We start from the raw sequence: 23,216 nt of genomic DNA, 5'->3' as shown, positions 1-23,216 counted from the left end.
GGCAGAAGCTGCGGATGAGACAACCACTTCCGTGACACATTTATCGTGACCAATCAGATTTGTTCCATTGAAGTGCACCCTAAAACCGGCCTCACTGTGATTGGCTCTAAGCTGACCAATAGCATTTTAACATTTCTTATACCATAACTCTTTCAGTAAAGGTTTTTTTCATAAAGGTTTTCAGTTCAAGTTATTTCGGTCTCAGTTCAAGTTATTGGTATTGAAGTTATTGATTTTTAGTCTATTCAAGTTATTGATATTCAAGTTATATAGGCAGGCAATTATAATGGCAAGCAATACTAAAATATTTACTGTTGTTGGAAATGACGGCGTTTCTCAAGATTTTATTAATTTCAGGAAACTTGGAGAAGGAGGTAAGAATTAAATTACAATTATATTTAAAGCAGGGAGCAGTTATTTTCTAAAAATATCAGAAATGTGCCTTTGCTTTCCCAATTTTTTAAACTTCAACTATTTAATAAATTAACTTAAATTAAAGTTATTTAATTCATTTAGTGTAATTTCTAAGACTAATTATATTTAAAAAATGAAAAATTTGTTATTTCAAGTTTGCTTTAATTGTAATTTTAGTCTAACTCCATTTGTTGGCTGGAGTGAATCAGCGCCTATGGACGTAGTATTAGTTACTCCTTTTTTAACAGTTATAATTTAATTTGACAAGTCTTAAAATTACTTTTTCTTTCAACATCTATAAAATAGTTTTAAAGAATAATAGTTGTGTAGAGAGTGAATCGAATATTACAATAAACTAATAGGGATTATGGTTTACATTTTATAGATTATAGTAAACTGAAAATGAGCAATTGAAAATTAGACAATTTATTTAAAATATGCAAATTAAGTGCAACAGAGGCATTGCATTGCTCTAGTTTCTGACCTAAATCATGGGCGTTATATTCCTTGTTCAATATAATAAATTGTTTCCAAATGTGACTTTATATATCCTTCTGGCAGAAATATAACTGAGCTCTAATACAATATAGTGTTATAGTTTAAAGGTTCGTAGTTCTTTTAAGATTTTGACGCACGCAAAAATGATTTTGAAATAGCAATAATTACAAATTTCTCGAACAAGTTAGTGTAAAGCATAATTTTATTCATAGTAAATCAAGGAAATAGGTGAAATAAGGCTATTTCGTCGTATGTATATAGATATTCACGATATATATATATACATAATGTGTGGTTTCTATCTTAAATATAGTATCTGTAAAGATGGAAATGAAAAATAAACAAAATGCCTGAACTTAGAGAGGTTTAAAGGAAAGTAGAAACTGGAAGTAAAGTAGTGGTGAAAAAGTGAAAGAATTTAAAAAACGTAGTGCAAAAATGAAATGGGACTAAGGAAGCAAACAATATGCAAAAATAAAAATATACTGTACAAGTAATAATACTGTATTCTGATATAGGAGGGCAAATTTATAAAGAGGTCGAATAAAGGAATGACAAATATGCAAAATCTGAATAAAGTAAACGAAAATTTGATATATGGCCAGTTATTTCATCAGAGGACTATTGACCATGCGTCCAAACTCGTCTATAGGATAAGAAAAAATGGGTGGCAAATATGCGGCCATTATCTTAATACCATCAGATATGATAGTCCATGGGCAGTGTAAAAATGAAGTTAATAATGTTATGTAAAACAATACAAATGCAATAAAAATGTGGAAATATATACAAAATGTGTATGATATTTTAAGTGTAAAAGGTCAGGAGTAGTCCCCCTGATGAAATACCTGGCCATGTATAAATGTTTCGTTTACTTTATTCAGGTTTTGCATATTTGCAAAATCGACCTCTTTCTGAATTTGTCCTCCCATATCTGTATACAGTATCAGTTATTTCTACAGTTTATTTATTTATTATTTTTTTTTTTTTTTGTATGTTGTTTGCTTCCTTAGTCCCATTTCTTTTTTGCACTAGGGTTTTAAATTCTTCCACTTTTTCACTATTACTTTACTTCCAGTATCTACTTTCCTTTAAACCTCTCTTAGTTCAGGAACTTTGTGAATTTTTCATTTTCTCTTTTTATAGACACTATATTTATGATAGAAATCGCATATTTTTTATATCCTTTACTGCTGCTGCTGCCCTGTGCTTTTTGGAGCATTGGACATATGCTTACTTTTATAATTTTTCCCCCTTTCATCCTTCTACAACTTATTTTGTGTCTTTACAATACAATATTACTACCATGTATATATATCATTTCCGGTAAGTTACAGTAGTATTCTCATATTAATTTATAAGTAATATGGGAACACTCTAATTGCAACACTTTTCTCTGAATCTGTATATTGAAAAGCACATTCATAAAGTGATGTTTTAGTGACTTGAAATTTACTGTGGCACTATCTATTTACAAAAGGTATAATGGACTCACAATGTTGAAACATAACATTACAGCAGATATATACATAGCATCATGCTAATTAATGTTTTGTGCCTGCTGATATTCTTAATTTTTGCACTCACTTTAGAAAACAGCCCTGTATAAAGATTTTAAATAAACGGTGAAGTATATTTTTTCCATAACCTATTTTGGCATTTTGCCTATTCCGGAGATTTTTCAAAATTAGAGCAAATACATGTAGTTGCTGAATTTGAAAATTTCGGAATATTGGGTCCTCCCACTGTGGCCGAGCTAGTTGACCGCAGCTTTTTGCATATTTTTATCTGTCGAAAATCGTGGCGTTTCATTCTACAAAACAGGAAGATTTACCATATGGTGACACACACATTATACTGACATACACACAATTATTTTATGGTGTAGTTGCTTCAACATCTACATTAAAAAAAGGTATACAATAAATGTTTCGGTTAGATCAGTTTTTAAACTGTCTTATTTAATGCACCCCAACCATTGTGTTAAACCGTTCTTTTTTTAATAGTAAAATAGTAATTGTTCTTCATGGAGACTTACTTCGCATACAATTTGTTATTAGTATAACATGTATAATTTTAAATTTTGTTTTGCTTTTTATTTGAAAAATGAACAGCAAAAATTAGAAATGTTTAAAAAAATGAAACTTCGGTTTTTCAACTTTAATATGAGGGCGCTGTACTAGCAACTGCTTAGAAATGGTGGCGGTAAGATTCATGCGCAATAGTTCACTGTAGTGAAACTTTCCCAGCCCACTGTTTTCTTATCCCTCATTTCTCACTCTAAATTTTTTTGTTATTTATTTATTATTATTTTTTTAAAATTTGCCAGTGAACTCAAATCTTCCTGTGTATGCATTGGCGAGCAAAAGCGCCCATCTTTCTTCTGCACAACATTCATACTCATGTCTATGAGAATCCACAAAAAGGGGTATCAAAAAAGAAGCAACGCAACCGTCTTCGTTAATTTAAGGGCACAGCGATGGTTAATATTTTAAGAATTACAAATTTAAAAAAAGTAAAAGTCCAATTCTTGTACTCAATATTCTACAATTTGTTATTAGAAACCGTAAATGTTCTAGAAATACTGATTTTGTTTTTTATATTTACTCTTACAGCTTTTGGAAAAGTTTTCCTAGTGCGAAAGAATGGTGAGATAGAACTAAAAGCAATGAAAATAATTTCATCAAGGTATATTTCCTCGAGAAAGGAAAATAAAGAAAACGTAATGAATGAATTGGAAGCATTGAACAGATGTAGGAACAGTCCCTTCCTGGTACAATTTTTTCATTCGTATGAGGGTGTTGCAGGCGTCCACATTGTTATGGGTAAGTATAGATTATTTTGAAACTATGCTGTTATGTCTCAGTAAATATTTTCAGATTTGTAACACTATTCTGTATAATATGAATTACCGCATTTAACTTTTGAGGTTCGGTTTAATTTAGCAAAATATTTTAAGGTTGAAAGATAATATGATATTAATGTGATATGATATTAAGAGTTGGAGACTGGCAGAATTACTTAACAAGTACAGGTCACTGTTGAAAAAAAGCCGTGAATTAGGGTTGAATTTGAAAGTGTCTGCAATTCTGCCCAGACGTGATAGGAGGGAGTGTATGATGAGAGCCCTGTCGATCAATTCGGCCCTGGAAAGATTGTGCAAGGCTCAAGGGGTAGAATTTTTTCAGCCTGGTCTGTACTTGTTAACAGGAGAGACTGCTTCTACAGGGATGGGATACATTTAAATAGAAAGGGTGCAAGAATGTTTGCTGATGCTATCGAGGCAGTGTTAAGTGGGTCGGAAAACTGCTAGTTGGGGGGGGGGGATACAAGGACTAATAGATCAACAGTAGCCACTGGCAGAGGTGAAAGTGATTCTTGCACTGCTTCTATTGGAATGAGCCGGAGCCTGGAAAATAAGATGCAGGATATTTCAGAGACTGCTGGGAATCATTGGTGTACAAGTAACCACATGGGTTGTGTTAGGGTAGCTAAGAAAAAGAACAGGTGCATGTATATTTGCGTGTACACCAATGCTAGTTTAGTAAATAAATTTGATGAATTTGAGGTATTGCTCAAAACATCAAAGGCAGATATTGTGGGGATTTCAGAGACGTGGTGTCATACAGATATAAGGAATGCAGAACTGGAATTTGGGGAGTACAATGTCTACAGAAGGGATAGACAGGATAGGAAGGGAGGAGGGGTTATGCTATTAGTTAAGAAATACATAAAATCCAAGGAAGTGAAGCCAGTCGACATTGCTGGACAGTGCAGTGTCCAGTCAGTTTGGTGTGACATAAGCATTGGGAAATCAAAATTGAGAGTAGGAGAGTGCTATAGGCCTAGTGACTCTGATGAGTATAATAAGAAATTGTACAGGGAAACAGAGTGGGCCAGTAAATCAGTCTTATAATGGGGGATTTTAATTTCCCAGATATTGACTGGAATTTGAGGGCTGGTCACTCACACACTTCGGGAGGCAACTAGAGGGAGTAATACTCTTGATTTCATTATCAGTAGTGATTCTTCATGCATTAAGAATCTGCAGGTAAATGAACCACTAGGTGGCAGTAATCACAGTGTGCTGAAGTGGGATTTACTCAGAGGTAACCACCATTAGGGGTAAAGGGAAGGGTTATTGCTTTCGTAAAGGCGACTACGATGGACTGAGACAGTATTTAAATTCTATACAGTGGGACCAACTGCTGATGTTACCAATAGCAAATTCAAAATGGGAAGCATTCAAAGAACCTATCTTAGAAGCTACTAGGCTTTACATACCAACTAAGAAATATTGTTCGAGGTTTAGGCCTAAATGGATGTCAGATGAACTAATGAGACATATGGCAGAGAAGAAAAATGCATGGGATACTTACAAATTAACACGTGACACAGAAGCCTATGACAGATACAAGTTGATCTGTAATTAAGTTACAAAGGAGGTTAGGCAGGCGAAGGCAGATTACGAAAAATCTTTGGCAAGGGATGCAAAGAAAAACAGCAAAGAGATCTTTACTTATGTAAACTCTAGAAGGAAGGGGATGAATCAGATCGGTCCACTTGATATCGATGGGTCAACTGTTGATGATCCTACTCAGGTAGCTAACAAACTAAATGAATATTTTGCATTGACATTCACACATGAGGAGTTATTCAGCGAGGGGAATGCCAGAGGTGTATTCAACTCTGGCAGTAAGCTAGAGAATCTTGTAATAACTGAGAGTAAAGTGGAGGAGAAATTGTTGAAGATAAATACGAGAAACGCACCTGGAGTGGATGGGATCTATCCAGTTATATTAAAGGAGGCAGCAAAGGAAGTAAGCAAACCCTTAGCCATAATTATGAGAGCTTCCTTGGACTCAGGGGAAGTACCCATGGACTGGAGATGTGCAAATGTGACCCCAATTCACAAAGGAGGATCAAAAGGCGACACAAGTAATTATAGACCTCTTAGTTTAACTTCTGTTCCCAGAAAATTAATGGAGGCACTGGTTAAAGAAGCACTTCAGGATCATCTAGACAAGACTCCAGTTATAGCTCAGACACAGCATGGTTTTGTTAAGGGGAAGTCTTGCCTGACCAATTTGATTGGATACTATGATGCAGTCACAAAAGAACTGGGTGCAGGGAATAACTTTGATATTATATACTTGGATCTTAGAAAGGCTTTTGATACTGTTGCACATGGAAGACTGCTGCACAAATTGGAGCAGTGTGGCATTGGAGGCAAATTGCTGCTATGGATAAAGGGGTGGTTGAGGGGGAGAAGACAGAGAGTGGTAATCAATGGACACTGCTCATCGTGGACTAATGTTATTAGTGGAGTCCCTCAGGGTTCAGTATTGGGTCCATTATTGTTTTCTGTATTTATAAATGATATTGATGATGGTATATCAAGCTTAATGTCCAAGTTTGCAGATGATACGAAGGTTGGCAGGGTTGTCAAGGACACTACTGACACTATGCTGCTGCAACAGGATCTGGAAAGGTTGAGCAAATGGGCTGAGAGGTGGCAAATGAAGTCTAACATTGACAAATGTAAAGTACTACATATGGGAAACAGCAACCCCAGAGCAACGTATGAACTCTGTGGTACTACACTGACAGTGGTAGAGAATGAAAGAGACTTGGGGGTGGTTGTGCAGGCAGATATGAAGTTCTCTGAGCAGTGCAGATGGGCTGCAGAGTAGCTCATGGCGTATTGTCGATGATATATATGAATTTCTCTAGCAGGGATAAGGAGGTAATTATTCCCTTGTATAAGGCAATGGTCAGGCCACACCTAGAGTACTGTATACTGGTCTGGAGGCCTCATTTCAAGAAGGATGTAGAGCTGCTTGAACGAGTACAGAGAAGGGCAACAAAATTAGTGATCTCTTGATATCGATGGGTCAACTGATGGAACAAAAGGGTCCTCTTACGAAGAAAGGCTTAAGTTTTGCAAATTACAGTGTCTGGAGACTAGGCACCAGCGAGGTGATCTGACAGAGGTGTATAAAGCCTTGAATGGTTTGAGCATGCTCAATGCTGATGGGATTCTTCCTCTTGCTCAGAAAAATCACCTGAGAGGGCATAAATTCAAATTGAGGAAAGACAGATGTAGGATAGACGTGAGGAAATTTGCCTTTAGCCAGCAGGTTTAGCCATCCCTTGTCGTGGAAGTTAATAGCCTAAATAAGTTTAAGGCTCAGCTGGACAGGTATTTTGAATGAACAGGGGGGTGAAGTGGAAGTGGTTAATTTTTATTTATTTATTTTTATTTTATTTTATTTTTTTGGCTGATGCTGCATAAGCTTGCTTTCTTCCTTGAAATGCCTCTACTAATGTTAATGCTAATAAGTATGCACGGTAATGGTACTTAATTTAAATATCAACTTGGTATGTAAATGCGTGTTTAAAATATATTACAACTTAATGCCGAATTATATATAGACAGTGGGTAAATTCAGAACAGGATGTACATTCCAGTGAAAAAAGATTTGCTTTACACCACTAATTGGAGAAGGATTCAAGCAATTAATATAAATAATTATTAACGATTAGAACTCCATTGACAAAAGGTTAGGTTAGTCTTATGCCACTAATTTGGGATGGATTCATGCAATAAATGATTATTAGGGATTAATAAGTAATTAAATAATACTAGTTTGCAAATTTCAGTATGTTTAGTGGGGTTTGAATTTAGAGGCCCTACTGCAAAAATATGTTGCTGTGATTTCAACTATGACAGATTTTTTTTCTATTACATCCAGATACATCACAATTTAAGAAATAAAAAAAGTATTGTTTTTTTATGAAAGTATATAATTTTATTGCATTTAGTAGTGACAGATTGATAGGATTACATTTTATATATCAAAAATACATAAATACTAAAAAGTATTAATCAAAGTTCTGAAACTTTCATTAGTGAGATCTTCGTCTCTTTGTTTGAAAAGAATGTTTAATCATTTTTCTTTTAAGTTCAGTGCCAGGTTTCTCTCTTTTTAAATACCAGCAGTAGTCTGCTATCATGCTTGTATTCCACCTTCCCTGGTACCTCTGCTCCATTTCCTTGATGTCCTGATGGAATCTCTCCCCTTGTTCTTTGCTCATCTATTCAAGATTTTCGGGGAAAAAATCAAGATGGGCATGCAAAAGAGTGAATTTTGATGCTCATATTGCAACCTAAATTTTCTCATAATCCTGTGATTTAGGATTTCCTAGAAAGATTTCCGTTACACTGTTAAAAGCAATCCAGTCTTCGCTTTCAACGTCAGTCATAGTGGTTTCAAACTGACCACCTAAAACCAATTTTCTAATTTGGGTACGACTGAACATACCCTCCTTAAGTTTTGCCTCAGATAAACTGAGAAATTTACTGCAAAGGTACTTAAAGCAGTTGCCATCCTTATTGAATGCTTTAACAAATTGCTTCATTATGCCTTACTTGGTATGCAGTGGAGGTAAAAGTATTTTATCTGGCTTCACCAAACTTTCGTGCACAATATTTTTTGACCCCTGTGTAAGTTGTGCCTCTGCAGCCATTGCTGCTTTGTCCAACGCAGCGCTTTAACCCTGCTATCCCATTCACAAATAAAGCGTAGCATTTTAGTGTACCCACCCTGTTGCCCCAACATCATGCATAACACTTAAGTCTCCACATAGTTGCCATTTGTGATCTTGATATTTAATTTTTTCCAGAAGCAACTTTATATTGTCATAAGTTTCTTTTAAGTAGACTGAATAAGCAACTGGCAGAGATGTGTACTTAACTCCATTATACAAGAGAACACCTTTTAAACTAGTCTTAGAAAAGTCTATAAATAGTCTCCATTCACTAGGAACATATGATGGAGCTCCTAAGGCACTTATTAAAACAGGGATATCACTGTGCCCTGTAGTCACCAGACTCCACTCGGAAAATAAAATTCTGGGAATCACTGATGGGCTGGAAGAGCAAGGTGGGGGCTGTCTACCTTCCTGAGTCAAGGTCAAGTACAGGTTAAACATGCACCGTCTGCTATATATTTGATCCTGATTACGAATATAGGGGTTTAAAACTTGTAAACCATAGCAGAAACTATAGTTATGTATACGTTTGCATATAATACCTAGGCAATATTTTGTTAATGAATTTTGAAAAATCTTTATGTGATAAAAACAAAAAGGACTTCCGTTTAGTAATCAGTAAACGTGCATAAATAGCTGCCACATACTTTTACTGAAATCCCAGGTATACTGTAAACCAGTTTTAATGAAAAAATTTAGGTTATGTTGTGCCACTAATTCGGAACTGAATTAAGCAATTAATGATAGTCTAGAGTGCAAACCCTGTTCTGAAGTTTTATCTAGACAGTTTTAAAATTAAACTTTGCATAAAATAATTTTAATTCAATAGCAGAGAATCATTCTGGCAAAATTATTTAGAAATCGTACCTGAGTACAAGGTTGCCAACCAGAAAATTAACCACATTGTTTTAACAAAGTTAAGCCTTCTTCCAGTCACATAGCTCCCTGAGGAGCTGTTGTGGCCAACAACAAATTCCTCCAACTGCATCGATCTATGAGCGATGCATTTGGATGCATCAATCCGTGTGCTATATGAGTGGTATCACAAAGTGTCACCTCTTCCCCTTGAAATTTCCTTCTATTGTAGTTTTCCCTTTTTACTATATGTCCAAAAAATGAGTTTTCTTTTGTTGATGCTGTGAAGAAGAATTTTAGGCCTACCAATTTTATTCAATACCCACTCATTTGTTCTTCGATCAAGGTAAGAAATACACAACATTCTCCTGTAACACCACATTTCAAATGTCTGAATTTTCTTCCTGTCAACTTTTCAGATTCCATCCTTTACATCCAAAAGTGGCAACTGGAAAAATCTATGATTTGCAGTTTCATCTGTAGGGACATACCTTGATCTCTCCATAATTTTGCCAGATCAGTGATCAACATTTTAGCATTTGCCTGTCGTCTCTTTACATCATTTGAGCAGTCATTATTTTTCTTTATTCTTTAATCTAAGTAATGAAATTCATCCACTTCTTCAATAGCTTGCCCATTAATCTTCACTTTTCTAGAACTGAGATTATCACCATAGTTTTAGTTTTACACACAGTCAGTTGTTAACAATCCTTTTTTCTTCATTCTTTAAGATGATCCTCAGAATTGCGAATTAGCAGGGTATCATCTGCATAACAAAGGTTGTTTATCTTCAGTCCTCCAATTTTGATGCTAGTCACTAAATATTCCAAAGCTGCACACATGATATCTTTGTCATAAAGATTAAAAAGGTAGGTGACCAATTACAGCCTTACCTGACACCATTTTGAAAAAGTCCATGTTTCCTGTGTTGGTTCTCACAGTTCCTTCCGATTTCTGGTACAGTAGCTGAATTATGCAGATTAGGAATCCTATATTAGTTAAGACTTGCGTAAAATGTCTAATGGAAGTTTAGACATTTGAAGTGCTGGAACCAATGATGTCATTATTTTTTCTCTATTGTCAATAAGTTCTATACAAATACTATAAGTATTTTCATAATATATAAATTAATAAATGGACATATCGCTTGCAAGATTTACCTTAAATCATGTACATACTTTTGACCTCACACATGCACATAATGGCACACTTCTCTATTAGCAGTTTTTTAAGAACAAGTTATTGCTCTTGATAAGGGATGTTTGAGTGGGAGAAGACAGAATGGTTATTAATGAATTCCGTATGTTATTAGGGAGATCCCCAGGGATCTCCACTGAAGGTATATCAGGCCTTATTTGTAAGTCACACAGGGTAGTTGAAAATAAAAGACCTGGGTGGTAATTGTGCAATCAGATATGAAGTTCTCTGAACTGAGCCATGCTGCCAGGACTGTGCATGGGGTTTTGTCAATGACATACAGGATCCTTACTAGCAGGAATAAGAAGATTATAATCCCATTGTATAAGGCAGTGGTCAGCCCACATCATGAGTACTGCAGGCTGCATTTTATGAAGGTTCAGCTGGAAGAGATGCAGAGAAGGGCAATAAGATTAATGAAGAGGACAAAAGCTCTTACCAAGAAAGACCATTTCTGCAAAGTGCAATGTCTGGATGCTAGGTACCTGCAAGGTGATCTGATTGAAGTCTTTTACAGCTTTGAATTGATCGAGTAAGAACAGTGCTGATGGCATTCTTCCTCTTGGTCAAATATGTTGTTTTCTTGACATATGCATAATGCAAATGTTGCTTTATCTGTTTTCAAAAAACTAGACTTTCTCTTTAATACTTCTGGCTTTTTTTTTTTCTAAACAGTTTCTGACTGTACAAATGTGCCATAAAATATTTCTTTCTCTGTGGGACCACCTCTCAATTGAATGCACTTTGTGGATCACCAATATCTTTTACACCTTTAATATTATTAAAATAATGGAACTAATTTGTTGTTAGGTACATACTTTATTAATGGAGGTTTCACCAAACTCAAGATTGTTCATAATAAAAGGAACGAGCAGTAACTGAATCATGAAATATAACAGTTTCTGAACAAAGTTGACAGATAACTCTTGATATTTTCAGTAAAATATAGGAACCAATAGAGATAGACATGTTTATTCGATTATATAAAGAAATGGTTAGGGTGCATTTGAGTACTATATTCAGGACTTAGGTGGTGCCTCCGTAGCCAAGTGGGAAGGAGCAGCAGTGCGTAGCACACACACACTTCTTGATTAGACCGGGGTTCGAGCCCATCAACACCAAATATGAAAGATGCGGGAAGGTCAGGGAATGACCACCGCATATCCCGGAGCAATATGGCCTTAGTTGCTAATGCTCCTAAAAACCAAATAACAAACAAACAGAACTTAGAGGCCCAATTTTGGGTTCAGACTGGAGTGCTACACCTCTGTTCCATTTTAAGAAATTGACACATCATGGCCTAAGTTGCTAGTGCACCATTAAAAAAAAAAAAAAAAAAGCTATTTTAGGAAAGATGTGAGTCTGTTGGCAAGAGTATGGAGAAGAACAACAAGATTGGTTAAGGATGCTAAAGTTGTTTTTTATTTTATCAAGAGACATGATTTTTTTAAATGAATTATAGTGTTTGACAACTAGATTGCTATAGGGTGACTTGATAGAAGTGTTTAAGGCTTGAAAAGGTTTAAGCAAACTAAATGCTGAGAGTTGTTAAGTCACATATGCCAGGAGGCATAAATTTACAATGGGGGGGGGAATAGAGGATTAATTGTAGACTGTCTGAAAGTTGTGGTTTTAAGATTATCTATTCTAAGAAAGGATTAGATAAATATATTAAAGAAAATAGCTGAAGAAAGCGAGAGATTCAAGTGTTGACATCAGTTTATTTTTTAATTTAACATATGGATTGCGAAAGATACTTCAAGGTAGAGAAAAATTAAGTTTTAATTGATTTGTGAAAGACAGTCATAAGTGTAAAAGGAGGGCATGCCTTTATTTTGTTTTTAGAATTGAGTACTACTCCAAATAAAAGAAGCCAAGGGATTTAATTGCTATTATCAAAGTGTGGACAAAACTACAGTTCAGTTTTTTTTTTTTTTTTTTTTTTTTTGAGAGCAATCAGTGGGTAAGTAGGCATTGTGAAGACCTGAACAACCCAAATATCCACATTGTTTTCAGATAGTACAGTGATTATAAAACTCCAGTAAATTTAGGGTAGAAGTCTCATGCTAAGCTTAAGCTTAAATAAATAGGAGTATACTTCGATTGGACTACTATTTAGATAGCACAATGCTGTGCTAACTTGCAGAAAAGATCTGACTTTGCTATTGCTATAAACAAAGTGAGGTTGTTGCCCTAATTTTACTTGATGGCAAAGTAAATTTAGCTTAGAAATAAAGATAAGTTATTTTTCCATCATTAAACTCACTATAATTTCCACTGTTTAATGAGTAATAATCAAAACATTTATAATTGTAAATACTGATACACAGATATAAAATAAATTTTCTGTTTTTATCATGAAGTTTAAATCAGGAAATGTTCAGTTCACTAATGAGTTGCTAACAAGTATAATTTTATTTTCAGAGTTTGCTGCACGTGGTACCTTATTAGAGCGGCATAAAATGTTAGGTGCATTCACTGAGCTCGATGCAAGGTTTTATCTAGCAGAGCTTGTTTTAGCTCTCGAACATCTTCACCAGGTAACTATTTTAGTATAAAATTAATTCTTATTATCTTTTTGCATTAGTTGTTGCTGATGTAAATTTTTAATGTTCATATATTTAGTTTCAGCTAATGCTATATGGTTTATTTCCCTAACTGTTTCCAGGCCATCCATTTCACAGACTGAATTTTATTATTTTTCAGAATCAAAAATGAAAGAGCAATAAAGCCCAATATGTCCTATTATTATTATTAATCTTAAATTATAAGAGAAAACCTCATATATTTATAGCGTATAAATGTATTCTTATGTGAATTAGCATAACATGTTAATTAAATCAATTTATGATTTTTTAAAAAAATCTACTTATGTATTCAATACTCATATCCAACCTAGTTCATCGAGAAGATTCACAGAAAGTGACACCCCCCCCCCAAAACAAACGAATAATGCATGGTAATATGAGATGTGAAATCATCTTGATAATCTTGACACCACAAAATAAATATACATTAATTTACAGATGATTTAAACTTTAAAATTGTCTAAAACTTCCTGACAGTTTGGTTACAACAAGATCACTATACATTAAATTACAAATAATTTAAAATTGTCTAAAACTTCGTTTAAGGGACTAACTTATTCGGATTATTTCCGTGTTCACAAGAAGTCAAAAGTCGATTGCGAATGATATACACCCTTGTTTTATACAAACTTTTTCATCACCTAGCACAATACTATTTATGCTGACCAGTGTATGAACTACTGTTTGTACATGCACGTTAGAATCCACGAATCCAAGGTATTGTAAGGTCTACGTACATTAATAGAGTCGGGATTTAATCTCATTTCCAATGTTTCTGCAAGTAATAACTTTAAGTATTCTTGTCTTCAAGACCTTTGACTCATTAAAAAGGAACACGTGCCCATCATTAATAGCATGAAACGCTAGTTCTGAGGCACCTTCTTACGTGCCCTAACAGATGCCGCATGCTGTTGTATCCTTTTCAAAAGTGCATTCTGGGTAAAGCCAATATTGGCTGAATTGCACCTGCCACAAGGAATATTATAAACAATATTGTGTTCTTCCATGATTGTAATGGTATAAACCATTTCTACGCTTTAGAACAACTTGCAGTTTACTCATGGGTTGTGGAACTATTTTAAATTCGCTGTTCTTGAAAGTGTTAATGAATTGTCTATAATAAAGTTGTATATAGGGAACTTTAATTAAATATATCTGATCTGTTATTTGTTGCACCTGTCTCCATTTTATATTTTGCCTGTTGACTAATATTCATGATGGTTAACCCATTTTGTATAATTTAACTTGTCCAAAGAGCATGGGTACTGCATTAGTTCCTTTAAGGGTTTCCTTCAGGTAAATTATAATTGAGCCCTTTACTTAATAGGTTAATTAAAAAATTCATGAATTGATTTAATTAACATGATACACTAATTTACATAAGAATACATTTATATGCTATTGAGTATCGAGAGAATTACAGTCCTGCAATAGAAGTACGAGGCTTTCTCGTATAATTTAAGATTATTTTTCATGTATGTGAATACAAGGAAGAAAAAATGAATCAGGTCAGCCCTTTGTACCCTGGGTGTGGGAAAGTGTTACACAACCCAGCTGATGTTGCAGATGAATTGAACAGGCACTTTTTATCTGTCTTTACTGAAGAAAGACCTTTCATGCTGAGAAGAGGCTGAGTCATATGAAATAAATGATTTTTACATTACAGATCACTGTTTATTAGAAAAACTTTTGAGCATAAAGGCAAGTTAGGCTCCTGGAGTTCACGATATGTACCCAGTCACTTTGAAGTTGGCTGCAGGGAAGTGTGTGTGAAACTATTAAAGTTAATTATGAGGTCAGCTTTGGACTGGAGAAATGCCTAAGTATCACCAGTACATAACACAGACCAGTTACTGCGAGTTCAGTGGTAGTGAAAATCTCTGACATTTAGATAGATATGGCATTCTAAATAATACATAACATGGTTTTTAAAGGAAAACCTTGTTTAACTAACTATTTTGATGTTGGTTACTCGTGAGCAGGGAACAATTTTTATATACCTTATTTAGATTTTAGCAAAGCATTTGGCTCACTACCTGAGAGGTTATTGTACAAACTGGATCATTTTGGGATTACTCGAAACATTCTAAGATAGATTTCTGGGTGGCTGCAGGGCAGAGGGTTATGATTAATGGATATTCTTTAGATCCTTGGGGGACTCCATTTCTGTAAAATCACAAATTGAGTCCCCCAAGGATCATTTCTTGGACCACTGTTGTTTCTAATTTGCTTAAATTACATCAATGATGGGACATAAATGTCAATGTCAAAATTTGTAGATTACGTAAAGATTGGTACAATAGATACAAATTGTAGTTATGATCGGTACCAAGCAGTGATCCATCAGAATTAAATTCAAAACAGTGGAAGAAGAAAGGTATCTTGGAGTGATAAAACCAACGGATTTGATGTTTTCTGAGCAGTGTAAATAGGCAACCGGGAAAACCAGTAGTGTCGTATCGATGATTTTTGAAAATCATCCTGTAGAGATGTGGAGATCATTCCCACTGTAAAAGGCAAATGTAAGACCACACTCACTTGGAATACTGTGTTTAAGTTTGGAGATTTAACTTCCAAAGATTCAGCAACTCATATGGTGAGATGAGCAAAAGGGCAACTATAGGAGGAAAGACTCCATATATTTGGGCTACGGTGCTTGAATCTAGGCACACGAGAGGTGGCCTGACTCCGAGAGGGGTTATTAAAATGAATAAAGGCAGAATTTTCAGTGTTATAGTGTATTCCAGAAATCATGGGCATAAATTCCAATTACAGGAGAAGACATGTATACAAAATTGCAAAACGTTTTATTTCAGCAAGCAAATCAGTGATTGCTGGAACAGGTTTTCTTCACAGGTAGTTCAGGTAGATAGTTTGAATAAATTAAACGGTCAACTGGATCGTTACCTATGTGAGGAGGGAAGTAGATAATTTGTTTCCATATCTATTTGGTTTCTTTTTTCCTCCAGCAGTGCAGAAAAAACCTGTGGCTTCCTTGCACTACATGGCTATTACTATTACTTAATTGAAAAAAATCTATGATATTGTAGGTACAAACAAGGTAGTAATCCTTTAACAAAAATGGGTATATTGAGATAGAATAAATTAAATAAAACAAAGCAAAATATAAGCTTTCAAGTCTAGGTGACTCCTCATCAGCAGATTTAATTAAATATGAATTAAGTTCACTTAATTTATATTTATTATTAATTATAATTTTTGAATAAATTAATATTATATTGTGAAAAGGTTTTATTTGGTTCATCTTCAGTACTTTTGCTGATACTGATACTAATGAAGCATTAGTATTACTGGAAAAATTCTAAGGTAGATTGCTTAGTGGCTGTAGGGCAGAAGGCAGACAGTTATGATTAATGGATATTCTTCAGATTGGTGCAAAGTCAGAAATGAAGTCTCCAAGGATCAGTTCTTGGACCACTATTGTTTTTGATTTTCATAAATGACATTGATGATGGGACAGAAGACTTGATGTCTAAATTTCCAGATGAGTTGTGAAAAGATTATTTGGTTCAGCTTTAGATCATGTAGATGCGTCATCAGAAAGGTCTTTGGCTGATACCACTAAAGAAGCAGTAATGGTTCCAGTAAATAACTGGGGAGGGAGGGGTTATGAAAGTTACAAAATTGATTAATGGTAATTCCCAGTTCACTTGCATTCTTTGAGGATTATTATGTTGAGGGAATCCTTAGTGAGGAATACAAAGTTAAATTGTGGAAATGAGATGGAGAATTAGTGACATATACACATTGCAATGGTTACAAATTATCTTGATAACATGTAACCTTCATCAATACATACAGTGTATGTCTCAATCAAGGCAAATTCTGGTATAATAAGGGAAATTGAAACATAGTGGCACAGGAAATGCTGAATTTCATTATGGCACATGCATTGTGTTCAAAAAACAATGGGGGATAATGCTTGTTATAATTATAGGTGCATTTCAGACCAAATAAATGTGAAGAGTAAAATAAGAGTCAATATAGGCAAGTGAATTGAAATATCATTTTATGGTATATGAATTTAATTTGCTGCATGTAAGTTTGATCTTGTGCTGTGGGAATTCATCTAATCAAAAAAGATTTCTAAATTGGTTTATTTCTGCATGGTGCAAGTGTACAAAATTGATTGTACAAACCTCCAAAGAATAATGTGAATGTCCATGGACTTGTGCAATATAAATATAATTTGGAAACTGTTAGTGGAAATGAATATAGCATCTTGAAGTGCATAATATGCAGAGATATCTTGGTATTTGACTGAACACGATTGCTTGTGATCAGTCATATATATATTATTGTGTCATAATTCAAATAAAGAATAAATTTTATGTTTATACTCCAGGACAACCACATATTCAGGTGAGTTCACAGGATATAAGAAACAGGACCATTTTCTATAGTCGTGGGCTTGAACCCCATTTACTCAAAGCATGTGTACTCTTGCTTGACCACTCAGATTCTTGTAAATAAATTATTTGAAAGATTAGCAGTTATAATATCTTAACAGACAAAACTAATTGTTAAGCCTAAACATTTTTAATTAAGAGTAACATTATTCTTTTATAATCTTTATATGAATAAGTTAGCAGTGGTTAAATACAATGTTTTTTTGTTCAAAAAGTAATTAAAATTTTTTTTATACGAAATTGCTGTTGTGTAAATTTTGGTTATTCTTGTTTTTGCAGCTTTTCGTAATCCACAGGGATATCAAAGCTGGAAACATATTCATCCGAGAGAGTGGACATATAATTCTCGGGGATTTTGGAGTAAGTAAAGTTTTTCGACCTGGCGAAGTACAAGTGACAAATGAGCGCTGTGGGACCATGCGTTATATGGCTCCTGAAGTAATTACCAGGAACAACTATAGCTATGTAAGTTATATTTTTGCTTTTACTTTTATTTTCTAATTTTTTTTTTTTTTTTTTTTATTAATGAATTTATCTATTGTATAATTTCCCAGTTTGAAATAAAAGTAAAATTTAGTGGTTAATTTTACCTCTAGAGACTAAACATGGATTTCACCACTTGAAGCTTCCAATAAGCAAAGTGGTGGAATTGCACCGGTCGATGAGTGTCATCTACCACCTTTATTAAAAATTAATGGGTAGTTAATTTTTAATAAAGGAATAGAAATATTAATTACCCGTTTGGTCCTTCAGGCTGTTACACTTATTCTCTTAGGTATGTATGCCAAGATGGACTTGCTACCTGGGGGTCTAAAATTATGATGGAACTGATGTTCAGGTGAAAATCAAGATAAGTGGACCCAATTTTGGTGAAGTCTGGTTGATCTCTGACAGACAAATTTTCTGCTTGCAACTTCACAATGGCTGGATTGTTGGTAACTGTATGTAACCTCCATATGCGAGTCACCTAGGATACAGGAAGTGACCAGTTCAGGTGCAAACCAACATAAGCAATGGTCAAGGTGTTGGCACCCACACCACACAGAAGAATGCTGTACCTTTGTGTTAGCAGATAGTACTGTGTGGTAGAGAACTCTTGTCAATCAGTGCAATACTGCCACTTTGCTTATTGGAGGCCTGATGTGGTGGAACCCATGTTTAGTCTACAGAGACACCACCCATCTCCTTTCATTTCAAGGATACTGCTCTAAAACAGTGTTTATATGGTGGCTTCCTAGATGGCCTACTGGACCGAATCTGTTGGTAACCCTCTAGTTGGCTTCTTGATTAGCTGGTGTATAATCTTGCTGCCTCTGCTCTGCCAGATAGTGATTAAGAGTGTTCCTTCCTACAGAGAGAAAGAGGACCACTCACCTCAACCATGTACCTTTTAGATACGTGGATGAGGTGAATGATCCTGTAGACATCTCAACTTCATATTGTTTGGCATTACAAGAATTCAGAATAGGATAATTTCCGGAGGCTCTGAGAGGAATTAGTAAAATGAATAAAGGTGAAATTCTAACTATTCTAAAGAATTTCAGAACTCAGAGTCATACAGTTAAATTACAAGTTTTGTAGGAAATTTTCCTTCCCAAAGAGTGCATGGAACCCTGTGCACTCTTCCTTGTACTCTTTCGCAAATACAATTACTATATCGCAGTGACTTTTCCAAAACTCCAAGTTTTCTGCCCACACCAAAGTGCTCCACAATCATAAAGTATTCATTAGTCCAAACCAGAATTCAAATAGGATAAGAAAACTTGCTTCTTGTCCAAATGGTAGTCAAACATTCTGGACTCTTACAGCTGTTGGCTTCGATTTTTTCCCACCTCTGTGAAAACCAGATGCTTCTGTTGCCACTTCAGCCAAAGATAAGGCTGATCTGCTAGAATTCTACTTTTAGTGTAGCATGTATTGATGATCTTGGTTGACCACCTCCTACCATTCCCATTATGCTCAATTCAGTGCTTCTGGTGGTCTTCTGTCAGAAGGATATTGAACGTCCTTGATGCTAAGATGGTATTTCTTGACACTAAGAAGCATATTGAACATTCATCATGATATTTTTCCTGAGATTTTAGCTCTGTTGGCTTTTTCCAAGCATAAGGGAAAACAAGTATTTTCCCTTCTGCTGGGAAATTTTCCCATATCCAGCCAGCTTCTAAAAAGGGAAAAAACATCCTTGCTATCCAATTATCATCCCATTGCACTTACTTTTACTCTTTCTAAAGTAATCGAGATATCGATTAACTCTTAAACTATCTAGAAATCTTCCATCTTATCAGTGATTGCCAGTAAGAATTCCATCACAGTCGATCCACTGGTGATATCCTGGCTCATTTTACCTAATGGAAAAGGTTTGAGAGCCTTTTGATTATGTTTGGCATAAAGGTTTTCTAAATACGCTTCCATGTTGTGGTTTTTGTAATTGCGTATCCAGTTTTTTCTTTGACTGCTGCCTTTTTGTGATGGTAGATGTGTCTTCCAACTTCACCACAAATCTGGGTGTTCCTCATGGTTCAGTTAATTTTTCACGGTATTAAGTACTATAGGTTCTAATACCTCTCATTTGGTATTCATAAAAAAAAAACCATATGTACAAAAACTGATAATTTAAGCAACCAACCTTTTCAAATTTCCTGTCTCTTAGGCCTATTTTATAACATGGATTAAAAATAAATGAAGGGAATATGTTCCAGACCAGATACATTGTTGGTGTTTAACATTAATAATATCTATCATTGTAATTTGTTAACATTTCTGGATCAACCTGTATTAATCTTTAATATTCTTTTTCTCTTAGGAAGCAGATTGGTGGAGTTTTGGAGTTCTGGCCTATCGACTTTTGGTAAACAGATATCCATTTCGTGATGAAAAGTAAGTATTCACATCTGATATCATCATTTGTAATGAAGATTTTCATTGCTCCTGTACAGCTAAAAGATCATTAAATTATTATTATTATTTTTTTTTTTTGCAAGGAAGTGAATTGAAAGATTGGATATATGGCAGTGTAACAAAAAAAAAATAATTTGTTAAACTTAAATCTTGAAGTCAGTTTTATGTCCATATTCCTTTGTTAATGTTTCATAGATTTTGTATTCACAAAATCTATTCAGCATTTTGTATGTTTTCATGACTAATTTTTCAAGTTTACCACAAAATTTAATTTTCAAATTTTGTAATCGTCAATACACATGATAAGAAGGAAAAAAAATTCTGCTATAATGACAAGTTATAATTTAGAGTATACATGGTTGAGAGATCTCTTGAGCCCCATGCCCAATCTTTTATTTACTGTTATGCATTCAAGAATTAAGATTATTCACTACAGTTTTACAACAGTGTGCCTATTGATTGCATTTATATATTGGCAAAAGTATGGAAAATTTATAATGAGTGCAATTGCTGTTTTATTTCTAAACTACGGTGCCTCCGTGGGCAGTAGCAGCAGTGCGTAGCACACACTTCTTGCTGTAGACCAGGATTCGAGCCCGTGACCACCAAATATGGAGGATGCGGAAAGGTCAGGGAATGACCACTGCATATCCCCAAAGCAATATGGCCTGAGTTGCTAATGCTCCTAAAAAAAAAAAAAAAAAATTCTAAACTACAAATTTTATTAAGTCTGGTTTTATTTTTATGATTTCGATTATGTGATTATCTTTTAAATTTCTAAATTTATGAGGGTGCATTAAGGTGAAATGTTTGTGTTTAAAAAGTGGCACAAAATAAAAATATAAATCTATAAAAATAATCATAATTTATATTGATTTCCATTCTTGATAACCAGTGTCAAAATGTGAGTAACTCTACTTCAGTTTCCTGTAGATGCACCCTCATAAATTTAGAAATTAAAAATTTAAGTTTACTGATGAATGTAAACTGAATGAAATGTGAATTTTATTCAGTTTGATTTGCATTTTGGCATTGTATTTCATTCAAAATGCACTTGCCAATCTAATGACATGTGAATGGAGTGAAGTTCCTTAGGATCATTTTTCCACAAGGCAATCACTTGACTTTTCCATAGTTTGCACTGTTTTAAAAGACTGTTCTCTCTCTCTCTAATTGATCAATAAATATTATATTTTAAATCAAACTTAAATTAATGATGAAGCATGTTTTCTAATATCATTTTTTCTGTTCATTAGACAAATAGTCGAAATGCCATTGGTAATATCAGATAGGCTGAAACCAGATTCTGCAGATTTATTGAAATGCCTGCTGTCCAAAGAAAGAAATGTCCGTCTACAATTTCAGTGTGACCAGATAAAAAAACATTCATTTTTTCAAGTAAGTATTTTGACTTGCATCCTAAGTTTTTATTTTTAACAGTCCTTTCTAATATTTAATAATAGTTTTAAAAAATCACACTTGAGTGACTTGAGCATAAGGGATGCAAAATCTTGGTCTTTAATACATATATAAATGTATAAAGAGACTGACTGTTTTTATACAATTGTTAACCCTGAATAAACAATTTCTCTATAGAAATGTTTAACAAGATATTATGCATCCTTTGAATGTTCATGGAACATTGTTGTTTAAGATTTAAAAGCTATTCAGTGATTAATTCAACACTTGTCATTCACATTGTATAAAAGTTAGTATTGTACTGAGATTGGTAGTGTTTAGAAAATATATTTAGGTTAGTTTAAGTTAAGTTAAGTAAGTCTATTACAGGAGTGTCCATTTTTGGATAAAAACATTCATTGCATGGTCCAAAAGTTCATTAATGCCTTCTTTTAATCTCTACAATTTTCCTTCAAAAAATAACTTCTGTATAATGATAATCAACTTGATATTTTCCATGGACTTTGCCTTCTTTTAATCTCTACAATTTTCCTTCAAAAAATAACTTCTGTATAATGATAATCAACTTGATATTTTCCATGGACTTTTCTACCTCAACAGTAGATTTCCATAATTTTAACTTTGTCTCTTCCTTTTCTTTTATTCTTGGATCTTGTTGTTTACGATCCTTTTCTCTATTGATATACAGTCAACTCCTGTCATATTGCTTTTAAAGGAACTGGCCTCAAAGAGCACTGTAAACAGAACTCTTTCACTTCACATTATTGATCGTAGAACACAAAGAAAGATGATGAAAGCAAAAGTGTTATTATGGCAGCTTACTGTAGAAAATTTTACTTTTCTTTTTTCTGTTATGTTCCTTCATAAACATGTGGCGCTGTGTAATAAAACATTGTATTTCAAGATGATGAAAGCACAAGTGTAATGAAACATTGTATTTCAGGATGATGAAAGCACAAGGTTATGGTAGTTTACTGTAGAAAATTTTGCTTTTCTGTTTTCTGTTGTGCTCCTTCATAAACATGTGGCTCTGTGTAATGAAACATTGTATTTCAAGATTTTATAGATGCAATTATAGTATTCCTCCCCCTCCCCCAATAGGATTTCATTTCTATCCAAATTTTCCAAAAATATCTCTACATATAACTGTGATTATCAAGATGTTATTTAAATCTGTGGTCATTATTCTTTATTTCTTCTTAACATATTAAAGAATTCCTATTTCATTGTTTTTTATTTATTTATTTTTTTTTTTTTTTTTGTCTTTAACTGGGCTATTATACACAGATTTCACTCCAAACTCTCCTTTAAATTTTTTGCCAAGTAACTACTGACTGATGTGTCTCAGACAATTAAGCTT

The 23,216-nt window shown here is 34.2% G+C and overlaps 1 protein-coding gene across 1 annotated transcript; it reads left to right on the top strand.

Annotated features, from left to right (window-relative positions):
• The first annotated feature begins 286 nt into the window (after positions 1 to 286).
• Positions 287 to 22,781, top strand: LOC150084978 (putative ribosomal protein S6 kinase alpha-2). The gene is made up of 7 exons (XM_090376420.1): positions 287 to 374; positions 3,528 to 3,737; positions 12,943 to 13,058; positions 17,816 to 18,001; positions 20,343 to 20,416; positions 21,694 to 21,835; positions 22,572 to 22,781. The coding sequence occupies exons 1-7, from the start codon at positions 287 to 289 to the stop codon at positions 22,779 to 22,781; spliced, it is 1,026 nt and encodes a 341-aa protein (XP_090232546.1).
• The last annotated feature ends 435 nt before the right edge of the window (positions 22,782 to 23,216 follow it).

This window comes from Mastigoproctus giganteus, chromosome 6 (genome assembly GCF_048544385.1).
Source record: "Mastigoproctus giganteus isolate SK-2022 chromosome 6, ASM4854438v1, whole genome shotgun sequence".
NCBI lineage: Eukaryota > Metazoa > Arthropoda > Arachnida > Uropygi > Thelyphonidae > Mastigoproctus > Mastigoproctus giganteus.
This window is presented reverse-complemented; position numbering and strand designations above follow the sequence as displayed.

What these genes read in the sequence shown, in the direction of transcription:
- LOC150084978 (XM_090376420.1), top strand. Translation starts at nt 287, where the DNA reads ATGGCAAGCAATACTAAAATATTTACTGTTGTTGGAAATGACGGCGTT. An exon ending in AGGCGTCCACATTGTTATGG is followed by an intron (nt 3,738 to 12,942) that starts GTAAGTATAGAT and finishes TTTTATTTTCAG; the next exon opens with AGTTTGCTGCACGTGGTACC. An exon ending in CTCTCGAACATCTTCACCAG is followed by an intron (nt 13,059 to 17,815) that starts GTAACTATTTTA and finishes TTGTTTTTGCAG; the next exon opens with CTTTTCGTAATCCACAGGGA.